The sequence below is a fragment of the Manis pentadactyla genome, chromosome 2, assembly GCF_030020395.1.
Source record: "Manis pentadactyla isolate mManPen7 chromosome 2, mManPen7.hap1, whole genome shotgun sequence".
NCBI lineage: Eukaryota > Metazoa > Chordata > Mammalia > Pholidota > Manidae > Manis > Manis pentadactyla.
In genome coordinates this window covers 13,485,866-13,509,729 of record NC_080020.1, presented here as the reverse complement: position 1 = coordinate 13,509,729, position 23,864 = coordinate 13,485,866, and the positions used below count along the sequence as shown (strand labels likewise).

The window sequence follows — 23,864 nt, the reverse complement described above, 5'->3', positions numbered from 1 at the left end:
ACATATAATTCATACAGGCTCTGTAAATATTACAAATATTCTGTAGGTTTGAGGGAATAAAAGGATTCATTTGGGAGAAACCCTTTCTGGAGATAAGTTTATTGGAGAGAACTGTGAGTCTTTGGCCTGCATGGGAAGACATACCATATGGTCACCCTCTACTTGGTTTCCTGGTAAAAATTCCTGATTCATTCTTCTCCCTCGCTACCCTACATCCACATCAGCCAAGTTCCTATCAGCTGTGCTGATCCTACCTTCTACACTGTTCTCAAACCCATTTCAATCTTTCCATGTCCATGGTGACTTATCCTAGTTCAAGCTGCCGTCAGCTTTGCCCAGCTTGGTCAGTAACTCCCCAACTGCTCTCCCTAAATCTATCCTTTACCCCATATATTGCAGCCAAAATAACTTTTTAACATTTAGAAATACTTCCTATATATGCCAAGAATATATTTCTACTAATAAGGTAAAAAGAATGACAAAATGATCAATGATCTCCCTTCTAATCAATTAAGAGCTACAATATTTCTAAGACTTTGTGGTCCCTTTCCTTACTCCAGATGCACCATCTGAATCTTGTGTTTATTATTCTTTCACTTTCTTTATAGTTTTACTACTTATGTATCTATGATAATGTACTGCTTAGTTCACATTATTTTGAACCACATTATAAATGTACATAGTTTAATTCTGCTGACTTTTTAATACTTTATATTGTGCCTGTTAAGCTCATCATCTGTGTTCCTCAATTTCCACTGATGAATAGTATCCCAGCAGAAGAATGTGTCCCAAAGTATTTACTTTCCTGTTACAATCTCTCGGGTTCTTTCCAGACCCTACCTGCCCCTTTCTTTCCATCTACAAACAGTGCTCTTACAAACCTTCCATTCCATTACACCTGGTACATAAGATGATGTCTACAGGTTACATGTACGAGCTGAGCTGCTGTGTCATAGGGTTTGTTCATCTTCAACTCTGACAGGCAACGCCCAGGTGCTTTCCAACATGGGCGCTCCGGCCTGCACATGTGACTCCATGCCCTTGTCAACACTGGGTACTGCCAATTGTTTGATTCTTTTTGCCAAACTGGTGAGAGTAAAATGATATCCTAAAGTGATTTGAATCTGCACTCCCTGATTAATATGGGGGTCATTTTATATGGCTTCTTACCTGTCCATGTACTTGCCAATTCCAAGCATTTTAAAAATATTCCCTTTCCAGGGTGATTTTTTTAAATGTTGTGTTGCTTTTTACCACAGTAAAAGGATATAATTAAAGAAAGGGAAGTATATACTTTCCAAATTACACATATTGGAAGAATCTACTTCCAGTTTCTACTTTTCTTTTCACAATTTTTTACTTGTTTCTTTGATTAAGAGAAGACTCAAATTTTAAAATAGTTGAATTATCAGTCTTGTTTTATGGTTAATGCCTTTTATATTAAAAGATGTAAGATAATCTAAGCAAGTAAAAAAAGGGACTATCAGAAAGACATTTGTATTATATTCTACAAATTTAAAGCTTTACCTCTCACATTTGGGTCTTTAGCCCACTTTACTTGTGTGCAGTATGAGACATGTATTGAGATCTTTCCCATGTGGGTGATCAATCACTACAGCACCATTTTATGAAAGAGTCCCTTCTTTGCCCACAGAGCTGCAGTGCCACCCAGCGTATGTTCAGGAGTCCAGAAACACGCTCAGTCGGCCTTTGGGCTCTTGGTTCTGCTCCCCAGCGCTCTCTGGGCAGCCCCACACCAGAAGGCCACCGCCTCAATTTCTACAGCTTCACCTGAAGGCTAATTCTGAGAGGGCAAGTCTACCAACTTGCTGCTGTTCTTCAGTGGGGCCACAGCCATTCTTGGGCCATTGTTCTTTCACATAAAATTCTATAATCAGCTTGTTAGATTGAAATAAATAGAATTATATTACATTAAATGTATAGATTAATTGGAGAAAAATTGATACCATTTTGATATTTAATTTTCCTGTCTATAAATATGGTTCATTTCTTCATTTATTTAGGTTTTTGAAAATAAAGGTAATACACTTTTTTCTTTTAGATATTTTAGTAGGTATCTCATACATTTTGTTACCATAATAGAATCTTTAAATTTCTTTTCAGCTTATTGATGGTAAACAGAGATGGAATAAATTTTTATGTATTGACTGCTTACCTAGAAAAGTTGCTAATTTCTCATTAAATTTAATAATTTGACTATAGATACTTCTGATTTCCTCAGCAATCAATCATTTGCAAATAATGAGTTTGTTTCTTCCTTTCCAAAGCTTGTATCTTTTCTTTTCCTTGTCTTACTACCCTGATGAATGTTGTATTGAAGAATTCCCATAAATACCCTCATTTTATTCTTTATTTTTTATGAGAATGTTATAGGTTTACAGAATGAATTGACAAATGAATGAGGAAATGCAGAAGTTTCTAAGAATAGAACATGCAAATCTAAACAAACTCTTCTAGGACATTAAAAAAAAAGACAAGTCTTAAAAGGACGTCTTTCTTCCCTAAATGTAGCTATGCTTCTTGTAAAGACCTTTTAAAACAACTTACTCAAAGAGCTATGGATACTGACAATGAATGGGGAAAATAATTCCTGTGAAGAAATAAACCTTTATATTTTCTCAAAAGGAACTAGGACAAGGATAGTAGAACTAACAGCATCCTTCCTTCTAAATTAAAAACAATCCACTGCTGTATTAGAATTTGGTTGTCACTGTGACCTCATCTTTGTATATTTAACTATTACACAGAAGAAACCCAGATGGTAAGGAAGTTTGAGTTTTATTCAAGACCAAAGCATTGTCAGACCAAGTCGAAGTTCTGCAGCATTAGGAAGTACCCCAGTTCCCCCTGATCCTGGCCTGCCTATGACTTCACTGCTTACTGCAGTTGTAACTACAGGGAGTTTAAGTCACTTCCATTTCAAAGCTAAGCAAAGAAGCAGAAAAGAACATAAAATACACACAAAATTGCATAAACACAAAAGCACGTGAATGAGGCAATGATCTATAACCTGGAAAAACCTATTAAAATCTAGGCAACTGTTATTATGATTTACTCCACTGATAGATTATTCTTATTACTACACATTCTCACTAATAGATAATCCAGAGCTCAACTGTACAGAGCATTAGAACAGTAAGTTACATGTAGGGTCAAAGACAGGTAGTATAACTAGCATGATATATCTGGAGCAAGTGAGTAAGCTTCTAAGTCAATCAAAGCCATAGATAAGGAGTTAAGGAAGACAAAACACCCTGTTAGTTTATTGCCTGGTAGATATGAACTCTTCCCATGCATGTTTCAGTATTAGGGCCTGAAGATGTAGTGGGAGATTATAGTTCAGTTTATTGATTAACTTCAGTTAATCTCTTCAGTGCTAATTTCTTAGCACAGCATGTGCTGGTATCTGGTACTGTAACAAGTAAAACCACATGTACTCGGCATTTTCCAGTTTACAGAGCACTTTCAAATCAGTTCTCTTTTTATTAGGCTGGCTAAGCTAGAAGGACAGAAAACTGGACCTACGTGTAGCCACCACACCATCAGTCAGGGCAGCCTGCCCGAGAACAAACCACCCAGAAAAAAACAGAATTGAGAAATGAAAAGAAAGAGAAACACTTCTAATGATAGTCTGTAGGAACTGACTAGATCCAACTTGCCTGAAACCAGACCTACCCCTACACCTTTCAATTTTGAGACTCAGCAAATTCCCTTTCTGCTTAAGCCAATACGAATCGTGTTTCTATTACTTAAAACTGAGAGTCCTGAGTAATAGAAAAGGGTCAGTCACATTGCTGACTGCACTGGCCAGTACTCTGCTCCACTCCCAGCTTCCTTGCAGGAGCCCTGGAGCGATGAAGAAAGCGTGGCTTTAGAGGTTGGTTTTATATCCCAACACAGTCACTTACTACCCAAGTGATCTTAGGCAAGACATACAATGCATATGAGCCTCAGTATGAGCCCAAATATGGGGATTTTACCTAATTTGTGGGGCTGAGAGTTAAGGAAGAGATGTTTTCTCAAACAACTAGAGTCTGGCACCTTTTACTCAATAAATGGTAACAAAATTTCTGCTCTCCATCCCGGCAGGGCACTCACTGGGATCAGATAGGTAAGACATCTAATACAATCCCTGGCACCATTCAGGCCCTCTGTAAATGCTAATTCTCTTTGCAATGAAAATGATTAGGGTTGATGATCATTCATCTTGTATTGCTAACCATTTTTCTCATTATAGAAAAACAATGGAAAAGAATGTAAGTTAATTCCAAAGACCTTTTTTTAACCCCCCACTTTTTCATGAATCTCAAAAAACACTGTTAGCAGGAGGAAAATAAGCACAAGCCAATGGATGGATGAGGCAGTACACGAGCCAAGCATTTCTAACCTTTGCCCCATATGGGACCTTGACACCAATGTGAGGATTTCTGCAAAGGGGAAGGAGATTGTGCCCTACTCTCCAGCAGGCATGACAGGAGAACCACCCAGTGACACACACCAGGGTCAAAACGCCAGACTCACAGTATTTGGAACATAGGGTAAGCCGTAACATTTCTCCTGTGTTTCCTTGAGAATGTCTGTGGTGGAGCTCCTCAGGGGATGCCTCCCATGGTAGATCTGATCCAGAGTGGCATAGAAGACCTAGTCGGACGAAAACACCGGGTCAGAGTGGGTAGTCCGTCCTTGTACCGAAGACATGGCTGACCGAAGATGGTATCGGTGTACCAAAGTAATAACTATAAATCACAGTTGAATACATCCACAGATATAAATGTATATGGCTTGAGATGTATTTTTGTACCCCATTTAAGGCCATATTAATGATGAAAAGGAAAGCTCTCAACCTTTTCATAACTAAGATTATTAAAGAATTCTGAACCTTATTTACATGGTACTCTTTACATACAGTGCAGCAAATTAGTGATCACAAAATTGGCATTTTGCCTATATTGCATATATGTATATATACATTCATTAGCTAAATCATATATATATGTATGTATATACACACACACACACACACACACACATATATAGGCAAAATATATAGTTTGAAACAGGAAAAAATTAAGTTATAACTTGTGACTCTCTGGACCTAATAAATCCTGTTTGGTTTCAATAAATCCTGTTCGGTTTCTTCCTGGCACCCTCATGTATCTTAATGAGAGACATGAAATGGTCAGAACCCAAGTTTTGTGATGAGAGTTGAAAGAACCTTCAACTCTCTGAACAGGTGGGAGGTGGAGAATGGAATAGCAACCTCGCATCTGGTGAGTACAGACGTTACAAAGAAGTCTGAGCAGCTGTTGGAGATTCTGGCGCAGACCCCACGCCGGGTGTCAGAGGCACAAAGGAAGCAGCTGCTGTGCGGGGACGATTCTGGCTTCAGGAGGTGACCGGGAGGGAAGGCTCACTCCCCCCTGAGCGGAGGACTTGGGCCACCGAAATGTAATAGGAGAATAAAGCACCCGAAGAAGTCTCAACATGAAACCTGCTGCTTACAGAGTGCGGAAAACTGATTTTTACATAGATAGTCTAAAGTAAAATGCCTTTTTACTGTAATTTTTGACTATTAACATTGTTTGGAGTTCACCTGAAGCAAGAATGTAGAAAATGCTTTATTTCAAAGGAAAAGTCTCACATGCAATTATGTTTCTGATATGTATCTTTCTGTTTCAAAAATGGAATTTGTAGAGAATGTGCAGCTGTTGACTTGAAAGAACTGAGGATTAGTTTGGATAAAGAAAAAATTTAAATGACCTCTAGCTTCTGGCTTCATCTAGATATAGAATTATGGTTCTAAATTATAAAGTCAAGTTTGAACCTTCCCTAGAAAAATATAGACATTTCCTAAATAAAAATATTGCTCTACTCTAACTGGTAATCTAAACATATAGCTAAATACAGCTCTTTCAGTTCTATATTCTTCAGTGCATAACAATGCATAAAGCTAATCAGAGGAGCCAAGACTACTTGTCTATGTCTTGTCTATATTCTAACAGAATAAACTATTAGGAACTCTTAAATTCTAACCTCAACTGAGGAGGATCTTTGCTCCGATCTCCAAACAAATCAGAATTCAAGCGTTTCATTCCTTCGCTTACACCTTTCACAAACAGAAGGCATAAACATGGAATTACTTTTTTTAAATTAAAAAAACGGAGCAAAATAAATTAGATGTGTATAGCTTTAAAGCTCACTTGCTGATAAACCAAACAATTCTAAAGTGATGAGTCTACCCATGCACATAAGGCTTCAAGTTTGCCTGGGACTAAGAACCTTAGAGGCTCAGATAACTACGAGTCTAATTTTAAAACAATGCATGACAAAAAAAATTCACAATTTTAAAAACACTGTTAATACTGTCTCAAAAGTCCGAAAGGCTCATTTCCTTTCCTCCCTTATCTGTCTTCACTGCACACGGGGACTGTTGTGTCATATGGAAGCTGGAAACAACAGCTACCACGGCAAGAATTGCCCCCCTTCTCTCCTCCCCCCAACCCTTCCTTTCTCTTCCAATCTCTCCCTCCCTACCCTCTCTCTCTAAGGAGGCTATCCCTTTGGGAGGCTGGGAGGGCTTTCCATTTTAGAAGAAAATCATTGGAACAATTGTTCAAAATGCAAGCCACAGCACACACTTTTAAAAGGTAGAATTTCCACTATAGATATCAGCAACTCCAAAGACTTTTGCCAAGAAATGCTAATTTTTTTCAAATAATTCAGGAATCCTTTTTCAACTACATTGATAGGAATAGACATTAAATAATGTAAATCAAACATGAATTCATGATTTTGTCTATAGTACATATTTTCTTCACTGAAATATATATTGTAAGGTACAACAAAACCGGAGCTCATAAGCACTGAATTTTACAAAACTATAAAGCAATTAAGTAATGGCTACAGTTTTAAATAGGTAACTGGATCATTATAAAGTGAATATGGCCTGAGATGAAAGATGGGTGTTTAAGCTATGTTTATATAACTCTCAAGATCTGATGAAGAGAAAGATTTCCATAAACAATCACAATCTCAGTAACTACAAACAACCTAAACATCTGGTATCATATACACCTGAAATCCAGATGGTCCCGGAAAATTTTCTAGTCTTCATCTGGAAACCTGGAAAAGTGGTCTTGAATATTGCCTAAAACTAAGTCATCACTGTTTAAACTTCCTATCTAAACACACATTTTTAAAAAGATGCAAAGCGAATAAAAATACATAGCATGGCTAATGACTGAAAGGAGTGACTTAGAAGTCATGTAACTTTTCAAGCTTTGATTTTCCCAACTGAAAATGGGAAATAACCTTACTTAACATCCATTTCTAAGGACAGTGTGAGGACTGGATGAGTCGATTTTGGTCGTCCTTTGAACTCAGATGAAAGAAGTTTTAGAAGTATAATTATTATAATAAATGTGTAGCATTGGCAAGGACTTAAGGTCATATATTTATTTTGAATAATCATGACTCGGAAAAACTTCAGAACACGGGCACATACCTGAAGTTGCATATCAGCTGCAGCACAAACTTTTTTTGATTCACAAAGGCGAGACACCATACTTCTGGGCAGTGACTTGAAAACCAAAAGAATACAGATGTGAGTAAATTGCTGACTAAGTCATTGCACTATGTACTTGTGAGGCAGCAAAGTTAAAGATGGCATTAAATGAAAAAATATAATTTCATTATGGTTTATAAACAACAACTTTGAAATATTTTAGTTGACAAGATAACAAAGGATGAAGGACTTCATTTAATTTTAACAAGTGGTGATTGTCAAACAGGGGTTTGTACATGAAAATTCAGCATTGTTGGTAACTAGGGCAGGTGGCATGAATCTTTCAAAATCTATTAAAAACCTTAGTAAAAGCTCCCACTTTGGTTACCAATGAAAACCTGTTCAAGTGTTCTACTGGCTCTTAAGCGCATATAATGACTGATGATAGGAGTAAAAGACTAAAATATCAAGAGATAAAGTATAATTCATGGTTGCAGCCACTATTAGAGCTGAACTGATATCCTAACAAATAACCACGGTAATGAATTGCACATTCTTTTATTTTCCAACAGCAGAGCTTTGGGACATTCAGTGTAATGTCCCTCCCTGATTTAAGGCTTCCTCTCTGAGCTTAATTAGGCCTAACCATATAAACATCACATATTCTCTTCAAAATAAACCAATAATGTGGTTTGAAGAAGTACTTTAGTCAATCTTTCTCTACTTTAAAATCATTAATATTGATGTTTATTGAAGAAAGCTAGAACTTTATACAACTCTATAATCTAAATTAAGCTGAATGTCCCTCTAAAGAGAAAAGCTTTACAGAAGAGACCTATCACTTGGCACTAGAGTTGTATAACCACCAATAAATGCTATATGAGCTGTCTGCTGGAAGGGGAACCAGGCACTTCTTGCTATCTATCTATCTATCCATCTATCCATCCATCCATCCATCCATCCATCCATCCATCTATATCCATCCATCCATCTGTATCTATCCATCCATCCACCCATCCATCCATGTCCCTAGCACTTAGAATGGTGCCTGGCATACAGCAGACACTCAATAGATATTTGCAGAAGGAATGAACACAAGAGTGATCATTAAAAAGTGATTGCAAAAGTGAAAGACTATAGTACTATACGGCAAAAACTCACACAGCAAACCTCCCTCAGATATGACAGCCTTTCCCTTCTCTTTCCATTTGGTCATAGGAAAAGCAAACCAAAAAAAAAAAGCAATTTTAAAGAGTTAGGACACAGACTGGAAGACACTGTATAGTATAAATTCTGGTTGAAGTAAAAGGCCTGGGGCTTTCTGACAAGAGGGGCACCCACCTTGCATAAAACAAAAATTTCCTCCACCAGGATTTTAAAAGCAAGATTTAGTTAAGTCATATATGCCAACAGCTTATACCAAAATGTTCAGGTTTCCTTAAACTTTATATTACACCTTCTGTTGACAGGGCTCGTGCTATACTTGTGTTTTCCATTCTTCACAAAGCTTTGATAGTTTTATTTTCATAAAAATAAAAGTACATGTGCAAGGATGGTATTTTCTCATTTATTCAACAAACAATGAAAAACAGCACAAGGCAAGCACTGTATTAGGCACGAGGGACAGAATACGGTGACCAGACAGGGTCCCTGGTCTCCTGAGTTTCCCAGGCCAGTACTAGCCACAGAAGCAGGACTTTATAAAGAGTCACAGCTTAACAAGGGCTCGGACGGAAAAGAAGGGCAGGTCAGTATGAACACCAGAACCTCGAAAGGCTCCTGCAGGAAATGGTGCTGAAGCGAGATGTGCAAAGTGACCAGACACTAACTAGACAAGGAGGGATGGCTGCAGGGAGAAAGCAGCATTTCACAGAAGAAACAGCATACACAAAGGTCAGAAAAGAAGAGGGCTGCTGGCAGGAGGTGGAAGAGAGTCGTGGGCAGGGAAGCAGGGTTCTGGTGATGCGACAGGCAGGATGAAGCCAAGCAGGGACACCGGTCTCCACCCTCAGACTCTGCCTCTGTGGTAGGCTGCTGGGGAGTTTGAAGCAGAGAAGACACACGGTCAGATTTGTGTTTTTAAAAGATTCCTTTGGCTGCAGTGTAGACACTGGGTAGGAGGAAGGTAAGAGTGGATTCGAAAAACAAGTTAGGAAGCTATATATAGTCAGTGGACCAGTGACACATATCAGCGCCCTAAGCAACTGGCGCAGGGGCCCCACTAGAGAGGGCTGGGGCCAAGAGCAGAGCGGGAGACACGTGACAACTGTGTCCACAAGCAGGAGGACAAGTGCGGAGGGCCGGCAGGAGCTGCTGCAGCGGGAGAACGTGGAGGAAGCTGTGGTTTAAGCTTGGGAAACGCCTAAGAGATGCTGACGGTGACGACCCCGAGAGGGGACAAAAACTAGACACGTGAACAGAGAAGCAGCAAGGAGTAAGGTTCCTGGCAAGGCAGGAAGAGAGGCTGGGCAGACGGCAGGTGAGAGGGCAGGGGGGCTCCCACTGGGTGAGGCTCTCTGCGAGGTCGGAGAGGACACCGTCAGAGGGAGTCGGATCGGGGTTCAGGAGGTCAGAGGGCATGGAGAGCGCTCCGCCAGGAAGTGCACCCTCCTGAGCCCCACAGCGCCTTGGGACTCCCCTCGGGCCTGGGGTGAGGCGGAACCGAGCTACCTCCTTGCGGACGGGCGATGGGAAGTAGATGAGGAGGAAAGTCAAGTCTGTGGTGGGGGAGGGAGAGAGCAAGAAAGCCCACGGAAGGTGCCCCTGCAGACAAGGAGCAGAGGCACCAGCAGCCCCAGGGGTCAGGCGTCTTTGAAAGGTTTACTATTTCTGCTCTGTACACAATGATGTGGAAATGCCAAGTACTGGATCTAAGAGCCAAACCCAACATACCCCCTTTCCTTTGGAAGTCGCTTGTTTATTTAGTGGCCAGTATCTCAGACATTCAAACCCATACAGGAACGGCAAACATTAAAGGGTCAGATTTAATGAGGCTCATTTCTTTCCTTGTCAGGTTTACAATAAAACAAAAGATGAAAAGAGAAAGAGCATGTGAGAACACAGACAACTGAAAACAGTTCATCAAAATTAAGTACTGGAAAAAGAAAACATATGTGCTACTAGAGTTAGACAAAATGCCAACAGAGGGAAATGAGTACCATTGCTGGTAAAGGTTACATGCTGGTAAAGGGACCTCTGTATTATTTCTTGCAACTGCCTATGAATCTCTGATTATTTCAAAATAGAAATTTAAGTACAAAACACCTCCCAAAATTATGTATTCAAGGCCTACTCTACATAGTGAATACAAAAAATGTTTACCAAAAATATAAGGAAATATACGTAGATAATAAGCACCATCCTGGCAGAACAGCTATAAGGAATCATTAAACCATCAAATCATAACTTAAATGATACATTTATATATGTGTGGTGTAAGCAGGAAAAAAGAATGTTTAAAAATCTAGTTTGGTTGTTAGTTGACTGGAATTAATAAATGCATTTCAGCTCCTGGAATGGAGTTACAGGCATGGATGGGGGTACTGCAGTTTGGTTTCAGACACCACAACAAAGCAAATAAGCAAAAAAGTAAGTCAAGTGAATTTTTTGGCTTCCCAGTGCATATAAAAGTTATGTTTCCACCACGTACTGTAGTTTACTAAGTATGCAGTAACTTCATGTCTAAAAGGATGTACATACCTTCATTAAAAAATACTTTATTGCTCAAAAATGCTAACCATCATCTGAGCCTTCAGCAAGTTGTAATCACATTACCAATCACCATAACAAATATAACTATAATGAAGTTTCAAATATTGCGAGAATTACCAAAATGTGAGACAGAGACATGAAGTGAGCAAATGCTGTTGGAAAAATGGCACCAATAAACTTGTTAGACATAAGCTTTAAAACACGGTACCTGCGAAGTTCAATAAAGCGAAGCATAATAAAAGAAGCTATGCCTGTATGCCTGTACGTATTTATCCTCTTATAAAGCACTTCTTTTTAAATTAAAAGAACAACAAAAAACAAAACTTAAATGCCATACAAACTGATTTTCAAGTTATATGTAAATTAAATGAACAATATTTAGCAGTTAAGTCTTAAGCTTTAAACTAGAAAAATGATTCCTGGCCAAGATTTTCTTCCGTAAATGTCACTTTACCAACCAGAGTCATGATAACTAATATTAAAATAATTAATTTTTTTTCTGTCATTCACAAAGTGGTTATATCTACAGAGTAGCACAGATGTTTCGTATTATTGCCTCTTAGTCAAGACTCTGAGAGCTGATATATTGAAGAAACAGAATGAACATATCCATGCTGACAGCAACTATATATATATAAATGAAAATGCATTTAAAACACCTGAACTTCAAACAGTATCAGAATTACTTTTCACTACATTAGAATGGAAATTTACCAAAGTCCAATACATTAAAATAATAATTCTTTCACCATATCATCAACTCTATGTTTTACTAGCTTCTACTTCAATCTTCCTAATTTCCAAGGGAGAAAATACTCCCATTTATCACTACATCTCCTATCTCAACAATGACGTGTAATTCTTCATAGGATCTGAACACTGTCCTATTTATTACAGGTTAAAAAGAAATCTAGTGGTATACTAAGAATGCTATAAATCAAGAATGAATTTCAGATAAACTAATTTTGGTAAAGAATGATTATGTAAGAAATTGGATAACTGGAAAACTCTCAGGCCTTTGAGGTTGTTTCCAGCGTCCTTAACGTCTGCCTGCTGAAACAGCTGCTTTACATCATCCTGTACATCTAGAAATACCATTCCTTCTGGGAAACCTTCTTCTTATATCCATTAGAGGAGAACTGAGAGCATGTCTGCCTTAAACCGACACTGGTCTGAATCTAAAGTTCCCATTATTAGGCTTCACCAGAATGTAAAGGGAAGAGCACAGGTTTTGGAGCCAGACAAAACTATGGTTGAATCCTAACTATGCCACTTCCCAGCACAGTGGCATAACGTGGGACCATGTCCTGAACTTCTCTAAGCCACATTTTCCTCATTTGCAAAATGTCCGTACTATGTTGTCACAGAATTAGATGAAAATTCAACAAGTTAATGTATTTAAAAAACATATTATATCAGGTTTGGATGTTAAATGGTAGCTAGTATTATTTACTATTACAACTGTCTTAGCATACAATAACTGACTTTGACATACCTTATTTACATTTTACTGTTTTATTTACATATTTTGTAAATTTGATCTGCTTTAGATTTATAAATTCTTAGAAGATAGGAATTATAGCTAACTGGTCTCTCTGGAGCACTTAACAATCAAGTTCTTAATAAGGAAATGTTACTTTCATAGTTTCCTGTTTATATTTCACTTATAAAATAGCCAAATATGCTTAATGAAACACATGTGCCTCCTCAAATTACTCAGCTTTTTCTCCAACATGGTGATTGTTTCAAGGTTTTTAGAATAACAATGAAATCAACTAAAGTGTTATTAGTCTTTCATATTTCAATATCTGCCACAAAACTAAGTCATTAATTCACATTTTGAAAACATTTTTCTCTCACTTTAAGTAGAATTGGTTATCAAACAATGAGTCAGTTCTTTATCTGCAGGATCCAGTTCATACTGAGAAGAGACTGGTACTAACCAGAAAATGTTCCCCTTCTGATGTTCCCTTCTGATATTTTAATCAAATGTATCTTATGCTATGGATCTTGGTAATTCAGACTTTCATAGTTTCTAATGCCATATGTGCTATAATTTCTATCTCTGTTCCTTGTGTCTTCTATTCCTCTGGCTGCCTTCAGAGTTATCTCTGTATCTTTTGTTTCCAGCAGTTGAATATAATGTTTCTAGATGTGTTCTCTAAGCTTCTTGGATCTTTGGCTTGATTTTCATTATTCTGCAAATTCTCAGCCACTACTCCTTTAAATAAATATTTCTTCTCTCGTTAACTCTCTCTTCTTCCCTGTGGAGCTCTACTTGAACATGTTATACTGCTTGATAATGTCCCAAAGTCCTTGGAAGCTCTGTTTGTCTCCCCCTCCCACTCTTTGTCCCCTTTGTATTGGAGTTTGGATAATTACCACTGACTTATCTTTAAGATCACTGAATTCACTCATTGTTTCCTCAGGTGTATCAAGTGCACTGATGAGCCCCCTCAAAGGAGTTCTTCATATATGATAGCAAGGCCTAATTTCTTGCCTTTCTACTTGAGTGTTTCTCAGGTTCCATCCCTCCTCCCCATCTGTTTATACATTCTGCCCACCTTTTCCATGATGTCCTTTAACAGTATTTAAATCCTGCTACCTACTCTAAAATTACTTTAGCCATTAGTTATTTTAAAGTCCCTTAGCCTGATTCTACTGATTTCTTTATCTTTACACGAGGAGGCAGTGTTTTGTGCTGTTTCTGCAGCAGCAGCCAGTCACCTCCTGTAGGCCTTCGGCACTGACAAAGGCTCTGCACAGTTTCCCCCACTGCTGCCCTTATTTCTGATGAGCACCTGGTGAAGGCTAATGGAAAAGAACCTTACATCAGGGCCTTCAACTATTCCAGACAGAAAGGCCAGCCCACACTTGGCCTTAAATAATTTGTTAAAATGTTACCTGATGTCTCCTTACCCATTTGTATAGCAGCCGGCCTCCCACCTATGCTTTGCCACAGGTAAGCCAGTCTGCAGGATGCAGACAACTTGATGGCCCCATGATCTCAGCTATCTTATGAAAAGATGAGATAAGGAAAAATCAGAATTTTATCTGTGTTTTTCCCCATATAGTTAGCTTGGGAGCAGACCTCTTTCCAGCTTCCCACATCCCCAACAGTTCTCCGTGAGTCATATGATCTGGGCTTTTTGCTTCCAAAGGGGAAAACAAAACAAAACAAAAAAGCAGAAGAGCTTTGCAAAAGGTAAACTACTTCATTTAGTTAGGAATCAGAAATTAAAGATGATTATGAAGGAACTTGCAATCCATCATCATGTGTGTTAAGACAGTTTATTTTAATACTGTCAAGCAGGCATCTACGCATATCAGTTAGTGTATCAGTATGAGTATCAGTTAGTTTGTATTTTAGCCAAGACACAGTCACTCAATACGTACTGATTGCCCACTATGTGACAGGCACAGCTGACAGATCAGTGAACGAAACAGACAAAAATCCCATTTCTCAAGGAACTCAAATTCTACATCTTGTTGTTTTTATTTTAAATTACCATTAGGGGAAAAAACCCACATTTTTCATTATTTCAGTTCCTGTAAGCTTGAGGAATAAAAGGTCAGATTTAAAGCACCATCTCCTTTAGGCTGGCCAAAAGGACCAAACTATACTAATTACAATGCTATTTACATTTGCAATCTTTACTAATTTTAAGTTCACTTAAGTGGCTTTTTTCTACTTTTATATTTAATTAACAAATGTCAAAAAACAGGGAATGAGAGTTAGATATGCATATAACTCACATTCATATACTTCTAAAGACAATGAAATGGTGAAATACACAAATATATTATCTCAATATATGCTAAAAAGCACCAACCAGTTCTTAGTATAAGGTGCCATAGGAAGAAAAAAGACACAACACCATCTCCTGCCCTCAAAAGAATTAAAATTCCAACATCTGCTTCAAAGTTTATGATATATGTTGCAGTTTGGGTAACTTCAGGTTTGGGAATATATTTTCGACTTATTTGCCCCTCAAAATTCAGTAACGCAATTAAGGTATACTATGACACTTGATGGCAAAAATAACCCTTTGCAAAATTTGTTCTATTAATACTCCAACAAGTTCCCTCCAAAAAAGGTTTAGTAGTGGCAATAAAAATTTCAGTCAATATTAAATGCATGTATTTAATATACAATTAGTACATAATTAATGGATGAGGAAGTTATAGAGAGGGGAGATGAAGGTGGGAAAATAAAATGAGGTCAGAATTGAGTTCAGGCATGCTAACAACATACATGTCTTATACTTTCCTTCACTTTGCACAACTGGGCCATAAATGTATCTTTAGTCAGAGAGGGGAACTCAATGATATGCCTATTCAAATTGCTCTGAGTACAGGTCTTTTATGCTTTCATAGATCCTTTATCTGGAATCCCATAATCCAGAGAGGTCTGAAGACTGAAGGTTTTTCACAAATTTGACACAAATACATTTGATGGCAAAACCTGCCCTGAACAAATGTGAAATCTGCAACATACTTTTTCAACTTTGTGACTATACTGAAATATGCATTCCTTTGACTACAGAGTACCCTGCCAAATGCCACTATGTTTTAAACATTCAAATATACAAAATATCAACCATTTTACTTGTCTAAGATCCAGAAAATCCTGAACTCCAAAGCATCTAATCCCAAAGTTTTAGATGGAGAACTATGAATCTCTATGTGACACAAATTGTGCCTGAGATATAAAGTGAATTTTCCACATAGAAGAAAACAGACAAATAATAATAAAACTTTTTATTCAAAGTGTTCCACCAACAGCATTTTGTACATCTTCCTGCCGAGGTTTAGAAGTGTGTCATTATCAAGGGTTTAAGTAGCTAACTATGTGTGGAACACTCTTCCTACACTCTTTATTTTCTATCTATGGAATCCAACTGGGTCTGAAGGTACTTGTCCATGTGATGCTGGCTGACTCCCATGCCTGTGTTTGCTGAGTGCAGGCCCTGCTTTGTGGTAGAAGACACAGCAATAAAAGCAGGTCAGGTTTGTCCAGGAGATTTCCAAAATTAAGTTCCTTTCCTGGAGATTCACAATTCAAATTAGCATATTAAAAGTTATGAGCAGTCCCAGCTTCTAGAATACAGAAACCCATTCCACTTCAACACTCATTTTCCAAAACCATTTGAGCATAGCATGTTCCTACTTTGTAAGACATCTTTACATAAGCAGGTGATTTAGTCTAGAGGACACTAGTTGGGACATGATTTGTTAAAGAAACTAAATGTAAACTTCCACTAATGAAAGAAAAACTATTATAAATAAAACTTCTTAAGGAAATGAATGCACAAATACAGTTGTATCATTATCACTGATCTTTAAACTCCTTTCCAATCCTGAAGATACACACACTTCTTTGGAAAACTCCTTCTTAGCTCTTTAAGTCCCATTGGCTCTCTCCTCTCCCCAGGCTGCCTGACTCCCCAGGCTCTCTGGACACTCGCCTCCAGGATGCCCCAGTTGCTTCCTCAGCCCCCCAGTTTCAGTGCCTCAGTCAGAGTGGTCACTTCTAACTCACACAAGCTGATGAGTCAATGAAGGAGAACAACCTAACTTGCTTTTCTTTCCAGCCCGGAAGCAGATAGGCAGAGCTGCGGAGAGATGCTCTTCTCCCCACCCCAGTCTCGCAGCGTGCGAGCAGGTCCCGAAGCTCCTTGTGACCTCTCTGCTCCAAACCATGGCTGCTCTCCGCTGGGCCATAGCCAGGAGCCACAGCCACCCGCAGACAATGAGTCCGCACTGTGAAGACCAAACAATACAGGCCCCAAACCCCACATTTCTTTCTTGCAAATTTCTTTTTCCACAGTATAAAGAGGCCACTTTCTACGTTGCTCTTTTTCATGTATTTCCTACTATCTGTAGTGGTTCATGGAGTCATTTAATTTAAATACAACAGTGTATCTAGTTATCCTGTCAACAAAGCTTAGCAATCCACAACCCTCACAAACCAGCTTAGCAGAGTTCTTCAGAAATGCTTCTCTGGGATAATCTGTATCCTTTATCAAGGGCAGACTATTTTGAACAAGATTTGAGAGTATTAATACAAATTTATTTTAAAATAATATTTAATGAATGAACTTTATATTTCAGATAATTTACACCCTTGCCTGCGTTTCTTTTATAAAAACGCGTGCAGTTTTTGTTGTCTCTCTAGAAGCCTGCTGGGCCTGAAGCAGCCGTGGTTTGAGACAGGCTGACTCCTGTGCGTACTGAGTGCACAGGCCCTGCTTGGGGAGGAGAGTAATGAAAATGAGACCCCTCCTTTATCAGCTCATCTTTGCAACCCACTGTGTGCAAGGCCCCTCCTAAGCAGCAGGGTAATACAATGAATCCCTCTTGACCCTGCTGTCAGAAATGAGAAAAGGAATGTATGTGGAAACTAATGACCAAGGGAAGATGCCCCAAGTACCACAGAAGAGGTACAGATAAAAAGCTTCCTCTAAACAGAAGACAGTACTTACTTACAGAGTCTGAAAGGCAACTGTCCTATTAATTACATATTAGTTAAAACTAATTGTAACTCTTATATTGTTGCGGTGGTGGCATTTCTATTTCAAAGATCCACCTATATACAAAATGTAGAAAGACACTGTAGGTTTTTATCCCCAACTGATACATAGGAAAATGGTAGAATTGTTGTTTCTATAATTGGAACATTATATGCCCACAATTAACTATACTGATTTAGTTTTACCTAATTTTAATAGTTCAGTATGAATTTTTCCACAGTGATCACTGCTCTTTATTTGAAACAAAACTGCCTGCTTGTATTGTTTCTAAAGAATTAAGACTTGACCTTGTGTGAGTACAGTAATGACAACGCAGCCTGTCTGATAATAAATGCCAAGTTCCCACAAACTACAAAGCCTCAGAGTAGCAGGAAGCCATGCTGCCCTGCCCCACGGTGCTGCTGGGTGTTGAGCAGCAGTTCCTATTTCTAGTATTTAGCTACTTTACTCATCCTATATTCATGGATGCATTCAGTGGTTTTAATGTTAATTTCTGGAGCTCCAACCAGACTCAGGCGCAGTCGGCCACGGGGATGTGAGGCCCTTCAGAGCCTCCTAGGGAGCGGAACCCTCACCCTTCTCTGCACCCAAAGCACACAGCCATGTTAGAACCTGGTCCCCGGCACTCATTCATTCATTTTTTTAAAGGCTAAAGCACAACCATGGCCAAAAATTGAAATCAAGAACTAAAAAAATCAACCCTTTCTTTTACCAAGAACGTACAGTCTTGTTTCTTAATTTAGAATTCAAATGAGAATTGTAAGAACAGTAATCACCCAACTCTATGAAGCCGGAAGCAAGCAGATAACAGCAGCATCAGCATGATCTGGGAGCTTCTTGAAGAAAGGAAATCTTGGGTGCTCCACACCCACTGATCAGAATCTACATTTCAACCAGATGCTCAGGTGACTTTACATACATTAAAGTTTGAGATGCCCTGAGTTGGAAAAACATAATCATCACAATGACTTGGAAAACAAAGTGAGCAAAATTAAATTATCCCAGTTTTATGAGCAGGACTGTCCACAGGAAAGCAGCACGGTGAGAGATACGGAAGGAGACAGGACGGCATCTAACGCTAGGCAACTTGCCATTTTCTGTTGCTACTCCTTTGCTCTGTGACAGCAGGTAAGTCTCTTCATATGTTTTCTCAATTATAAAATGAGGATAAAAATACCGCTGCAAAAAATATAACATGAAGATTCAATGTGATAATAATTATTCAATCAACTTGTGAAAAGTATTAACTAACTGCAAGAAATTCAAGTTCCTGCATGTAACACTTCTGTCTCTCTAAATGCTGTTGTAGCTGGGGTGACCCCACATGCAGGTGGGCCTAACAGTCTTGGTGTGATTAATAATAGCACCCCTCTTCCTTCTTAAAAGTGTTCTGGCTTGGGCAATAGATTGCATCATCACCCTAGTAACAACTAACTTTCCTGAGAGCTTTGGGTGAGTCAAACTCCGTTAGTTGTCCAGAGCCGACGTAAACTGCCTCACCAGAAGAAAGAAGTAGTTTACTGTATTGTGGACTAAATACAAGCTGCACTGTTAGCTGAACATATGCAGGAACACAAATATTAAAATAATAATAGCTTTTATTAAGAAAGCACATTTTTGGAGGATTTTAGAAACCTAAAAAAATGCAAATGCTTTAGCAAACTTGGCATTACTTGCATTCTCTGAATGTTTCCCCATGAGCTTAACTTGTATGTAACCTCATAAATTTGCCAGACATTTTCTATCAATTCACCATCTCACCAGTATAATTTAAATAATGTCCTGTTAAAAGTTTTAGTATAAATTCTTACAGAGCCAAGTCATTATGATAAAATATCTTGTTTTATTAATGACCATTTAGAAAATTTATTATGGTAGAAGCTGCATAAATATTAAAAGTTAAGACATTCTCTGGTACAAATCCTTGTTATGGTAATAATTCAAACCTTCCTGAAGCAAAGAATTCCTACCATCAATATCCCTTGAGAACATGTTGGATCTAATGATGTAAACTTGTTGAGACACTGTCATCCAGAACAAGAAAAGGCTTCAGAGGCAGAAAGCCCAGCAACAAAGCTGTCCAGGCTCCGAGTCAGCAGCCTCAGTTCTGCAGCTGGGTCCCACACCACCCCGGGCACTAAACCTCCATAGGCGTCTGTAATGGGTAAACCGCTGGACTCAGTGTCTCAAGTAATCTGTTTTGCTATTAACCAGTAATCCAGATGACACGTGATCAATAGAACGTAAACGCTGCCTAGGCCCAAAGAGACAAAAATCTCAGATCTAAACCGACAGGAGACAACATTATTTTTCACTTACTTGATTTTTAGTGTAGTATCCTAACAAACTAAAATGGTAGGAGATGAAAGAATCTTTAGATATGCTTACATATTATCACAGACTCACCAATGGGTCAAAGAAACAGAAATATTTTGAATTTCACAGGGTTCAACATTAAACATTTTAATGTGTGACAGGTGTAATTTCCTTTCTTTCTTTAAAAAATTCCAATAATACCATGTTTATAGTTTGCATACATTATTAAATTTGACTGACTAGAGTTTTTGAGGTCACTATGGAGATATTAATTTTTAGTTTCCAAATTTTTAATTTTTTCTTTATATAAAAGAGCAGAGAAGTCTCAGACGAGTTCAGTGATTGACCTGAGGTGACCTGCGTGTGGTGGTGGGGCCAGGGTCAGACCCATCTCTCCCTCCCAGTTCAGGGCTCCTGTCTAGAAACAATTGAGAAGCACTAAAGCTAAAATTAAGAAAAGTTTCCAAGTAAGTTAAACCTCCCAAAACTAATCTAGGTCTAGTTGTACTATAATTTTTACCTTCAATTCTTATTCACATCTCCTGAATGAGAATGACAGGAGAAGATCTATTACAAGTCTGTATGTCTCCTTGGAAATAGATCTTAAGAAATTTTAGCCGTAAGCTTACTTTTACAAACTAAGGGAACAAACTAAATCTTACAATGACTCAGCACTGAACAGTTCTAAAATGAAGGCTCTAGAATTTTACTATTCTACAAGTAACAGAATGAAATGGGCCTGTTACTTTGTGAGACATATTGTATAAGAAGTATAAGACATTTCCTACCATACTAAGAGATTTTTTCACTAACAAAAACTGGAAAAAGAAAACACCTACTATGTTATAATATTGATTTTGGCAACACTGACAGAACACTGATGTGAAACTAATAGATATACTAATAGATCACTAATAGAAACTAATAGATCAACCCCCATGTTACTACTGTGTGACCCTGGCAAATTATTTAACCTAACTCAGTTCCTATGACATGAGGATAGGTATGTACCTACTTCATTCACTGCTGGATAGGATTAAGATAAAACATAGAAAATAATAAATGTTAATTTTATTATTTTTTGTTGAATATTTTGTGAGAAAGATATCTAGAGCAACAAACATTTTAGTGTGGTAGCCAATGGACAAAATTATTCAAAAAAACGTAGGTTCTCTCAAAAACTGAATGACTATATTTGGTGATTAGTAAAGTAACTAGGATTAAAAAATCATTAGAAAAAAACAGATTCTAAGATGAAGCATTACAAAGATTAAGAGGATAACACATGAGAAAGAAAGGAATAGTTCAGTAGGAAGATAAAACAGCTCTGTATGTGTGTATAGACAATATATAGAGCGCGAATATGGGTAGAACGATTTATAGGGCATTGAAAATACTTGTCATGACACCACGTCATTATACATCGGTCTGAACTTACAGGATGTATAACACCAAGAGTGAACTGCATCATAAACTATGGACTGTGGGTGATGATGGCATGTCAGTGTAGGTTCATCCGCTGTAACAAAAGTCCCATTCTAGTGGGGGATGTAGATAACAGGGAGGTTGCGCGTTTGTAGATATGGAGGGGGTATATGGAAAACCCCTGTACCCACAATTCAATTTTGCTATGACGCTAAAACTGCTCTAAATAACGTCATAATCATTTCAAAAGTAGAACTAATTAGCTCAGTGTCCACCTTAAGAAAGCAGGTGTGGGGTACAGGGGCAAACCAAGAAGGAGGAAGGAGAGAATAATAATAAAAATAGAAACTAATGAGCTGAAAGAAACGAAATAGAGAAGATAAAGTTGGCATTAGTTCTTTGCAAATACTGAAAAAAACTTCTGCCAAGATAAATAGAGAAAAAAATGAGAGAACAATCATTAGGAATGAAAAGGAAATAACTATACATTTAGCAGAATTTGAAGGACAAAAGAATGTTATAAAGAACTTTATGCCAATAAACTTGAAAACTTGGATTAAATGGATAAATTTCTAGTAAATTACAACTTAGCAAAGCTTCCTTAAGAATAAAGCCTGAAGACTCCTATGACTATTAAGGAATCAGCCATTTAAAAAATCTTCCCACAGAGAAAATAATAGACCCAGAACGATTTTATAGATTCATTCTGACAAAGTTTCAACAAATAGATTATTACAATGTTATAAAAGTGCTTGTAAGGAACGGAACAGAAGAAACACTCAACAACTCATTTTATGAAATGGTCTATACTAACACCAGTATGAAGAACAAGAGGAGAAAGAAAAGTCACAACCGAAGAAAGCTCAAAAAGATGCAAAAATCCTCTATATGTGAAATATAGCAAACGGAAGCCAACAGTGTATTGCAAATAGTAAGTCAGGACCAAGGTTGTTTAATCCTGAAATGAAAAGGTGGCTTAACATTTAACATTAACCTTCACGACAGTAAGAGATTAAAGGGAAAGAATGACCCAATTACCTGAAAAGACGCACAAAAAAAATCTAATGAAATGAAATATCCATTAATGATTTTAAAAAAAGAACTTAGTAAACTAGAAATAGGAAGGAATTTCCTTCTCCTGATATTTCCACCAAATCTACAACAAACACCTTTCCTTATGGTAAAACATTAGAAACATTTCCTTTAAACATCAGAATAAAGGCAGAAATGCCCACACCACAGCTTCTATTCAACTCTGCACTCGAGGTTCTGGTAAGTTGAGGAGGACAAGAAAAAGAAATTAAAAAAAAAATGAATTGGAAAGAAAAACAAAACTGTCACTATTTGTAGAAGTAAGTGGATAAAAAAATGTTAAAAATTCTATAGACAAGTTATTAGAATTAATAAGAAAGTTGAGGAAGGTTGCTGAAAATACAGTCTATACACAAAAGAGGAAAATTTGCTCTTTTAAACACTAGAACAATTAGAAAATGTAACTTTTTTAAGTGTACCATTTACAATAGTATCAAAAAGGTAGGGCATCTAGCACTAATTCTAACCAAAGCTGAGTCTTAGGAAGAAAATTTTAAAACTATTAAAAGATGTTTTAAAAAGACCTAACAAATGGACAGAAATGTCACATTCATGGATTAGAAGATCCAATATTCAGAAATATTCATCCTCCCCAAATTGATCTATAGATTTAATGCAATCCCAACCAAACTTATCTCAGAGTGTTTCAAGAAAATAGAGAAGTTGGTTCTAAAAATGTGGTACATGAAAGAACACAAAGGCCCAAGAATAGATGAGAAATTTCTTAAGAATAGAGGGAAGAGCTACAGTAATAAAGACAGCATGGTACTGAAATCAGGGCAGACAACTTAAGCAATGGGATAAAAGAGAAATCCCATAACAGGTTATTACATATAATGGGTACTTTGTCTATGACAGATCACTCAAGAAAGAATAAACAGTTATGGGACAATCAGTTATCCATAGGTAAGAAAGGAAATGGGGTTTCTACCTTGTACCACAACACAAAGAGAATTTCCAACTTGATTTATTAAGACTTAAAGAAAAGATATTAAAATTTTTAGAAGAAAACAGAAGAATACTTTTATGACTTTTACAGAAACAAAGGTTCTGTGATGAGGTTAGGTAACAAAGGTTCCATAAAAATAAAGGTTCTTAAATAAGACATAAAAAGCACAACTACAAAGTAAAGACTGCTAAATTCAAAAATATTAAAATGAAGGAATTAAATCCACCAAAGATACCATAAAGAAAGTGAAAGGACAGATCATAAACTGAGGGAAGACATATGCCTATCAAAGGATTTTTTTTCTAACACATCA

General features: G+C 37.6%; 1 protein-coding gene and 1 long non-coding RNA gene across 2 annotated transcripts in view; one reads left to right on the top strand and one right to left on the bottom strand.

Annotated features, from left to right (window-relative positions):
- Window positions 1–23,864, bottom strand: part of MIPEP (mitochondrial intermediate peptidase) — a 175,057-nt gene that overhangs the window by 66,980 nt on the left and 84,213 nt on the right. Inside the window, exons 15-16 of the mRNA XM_036917412.2 lie at window positions 7,526–7,600; window positions 4,543–4,662 (exon numbers count right to left, since the gene is read on the bottom strand). Of these exons, the coding sequence (XP_036773307.1) occupies window positions 4,543–4,662; window positions 7,526–7,600 (195 nt within the window). The remainder of the gene's footprint in view (window positions 1–4,542; window positions 4,663–7,525; window positions 7,601–23,864) is intronic.
- Window positions 7,608–23,589, top strand: LOC130680112 (uncharacterized). Its single transcript, XR_008993144.1, has 2 exons — window positions 7,608–10,004; window positions 10,539–23,589. It is a non-coding gene; the product is annotated as an uncharacterized LOC130680112 (long non-coding RNA).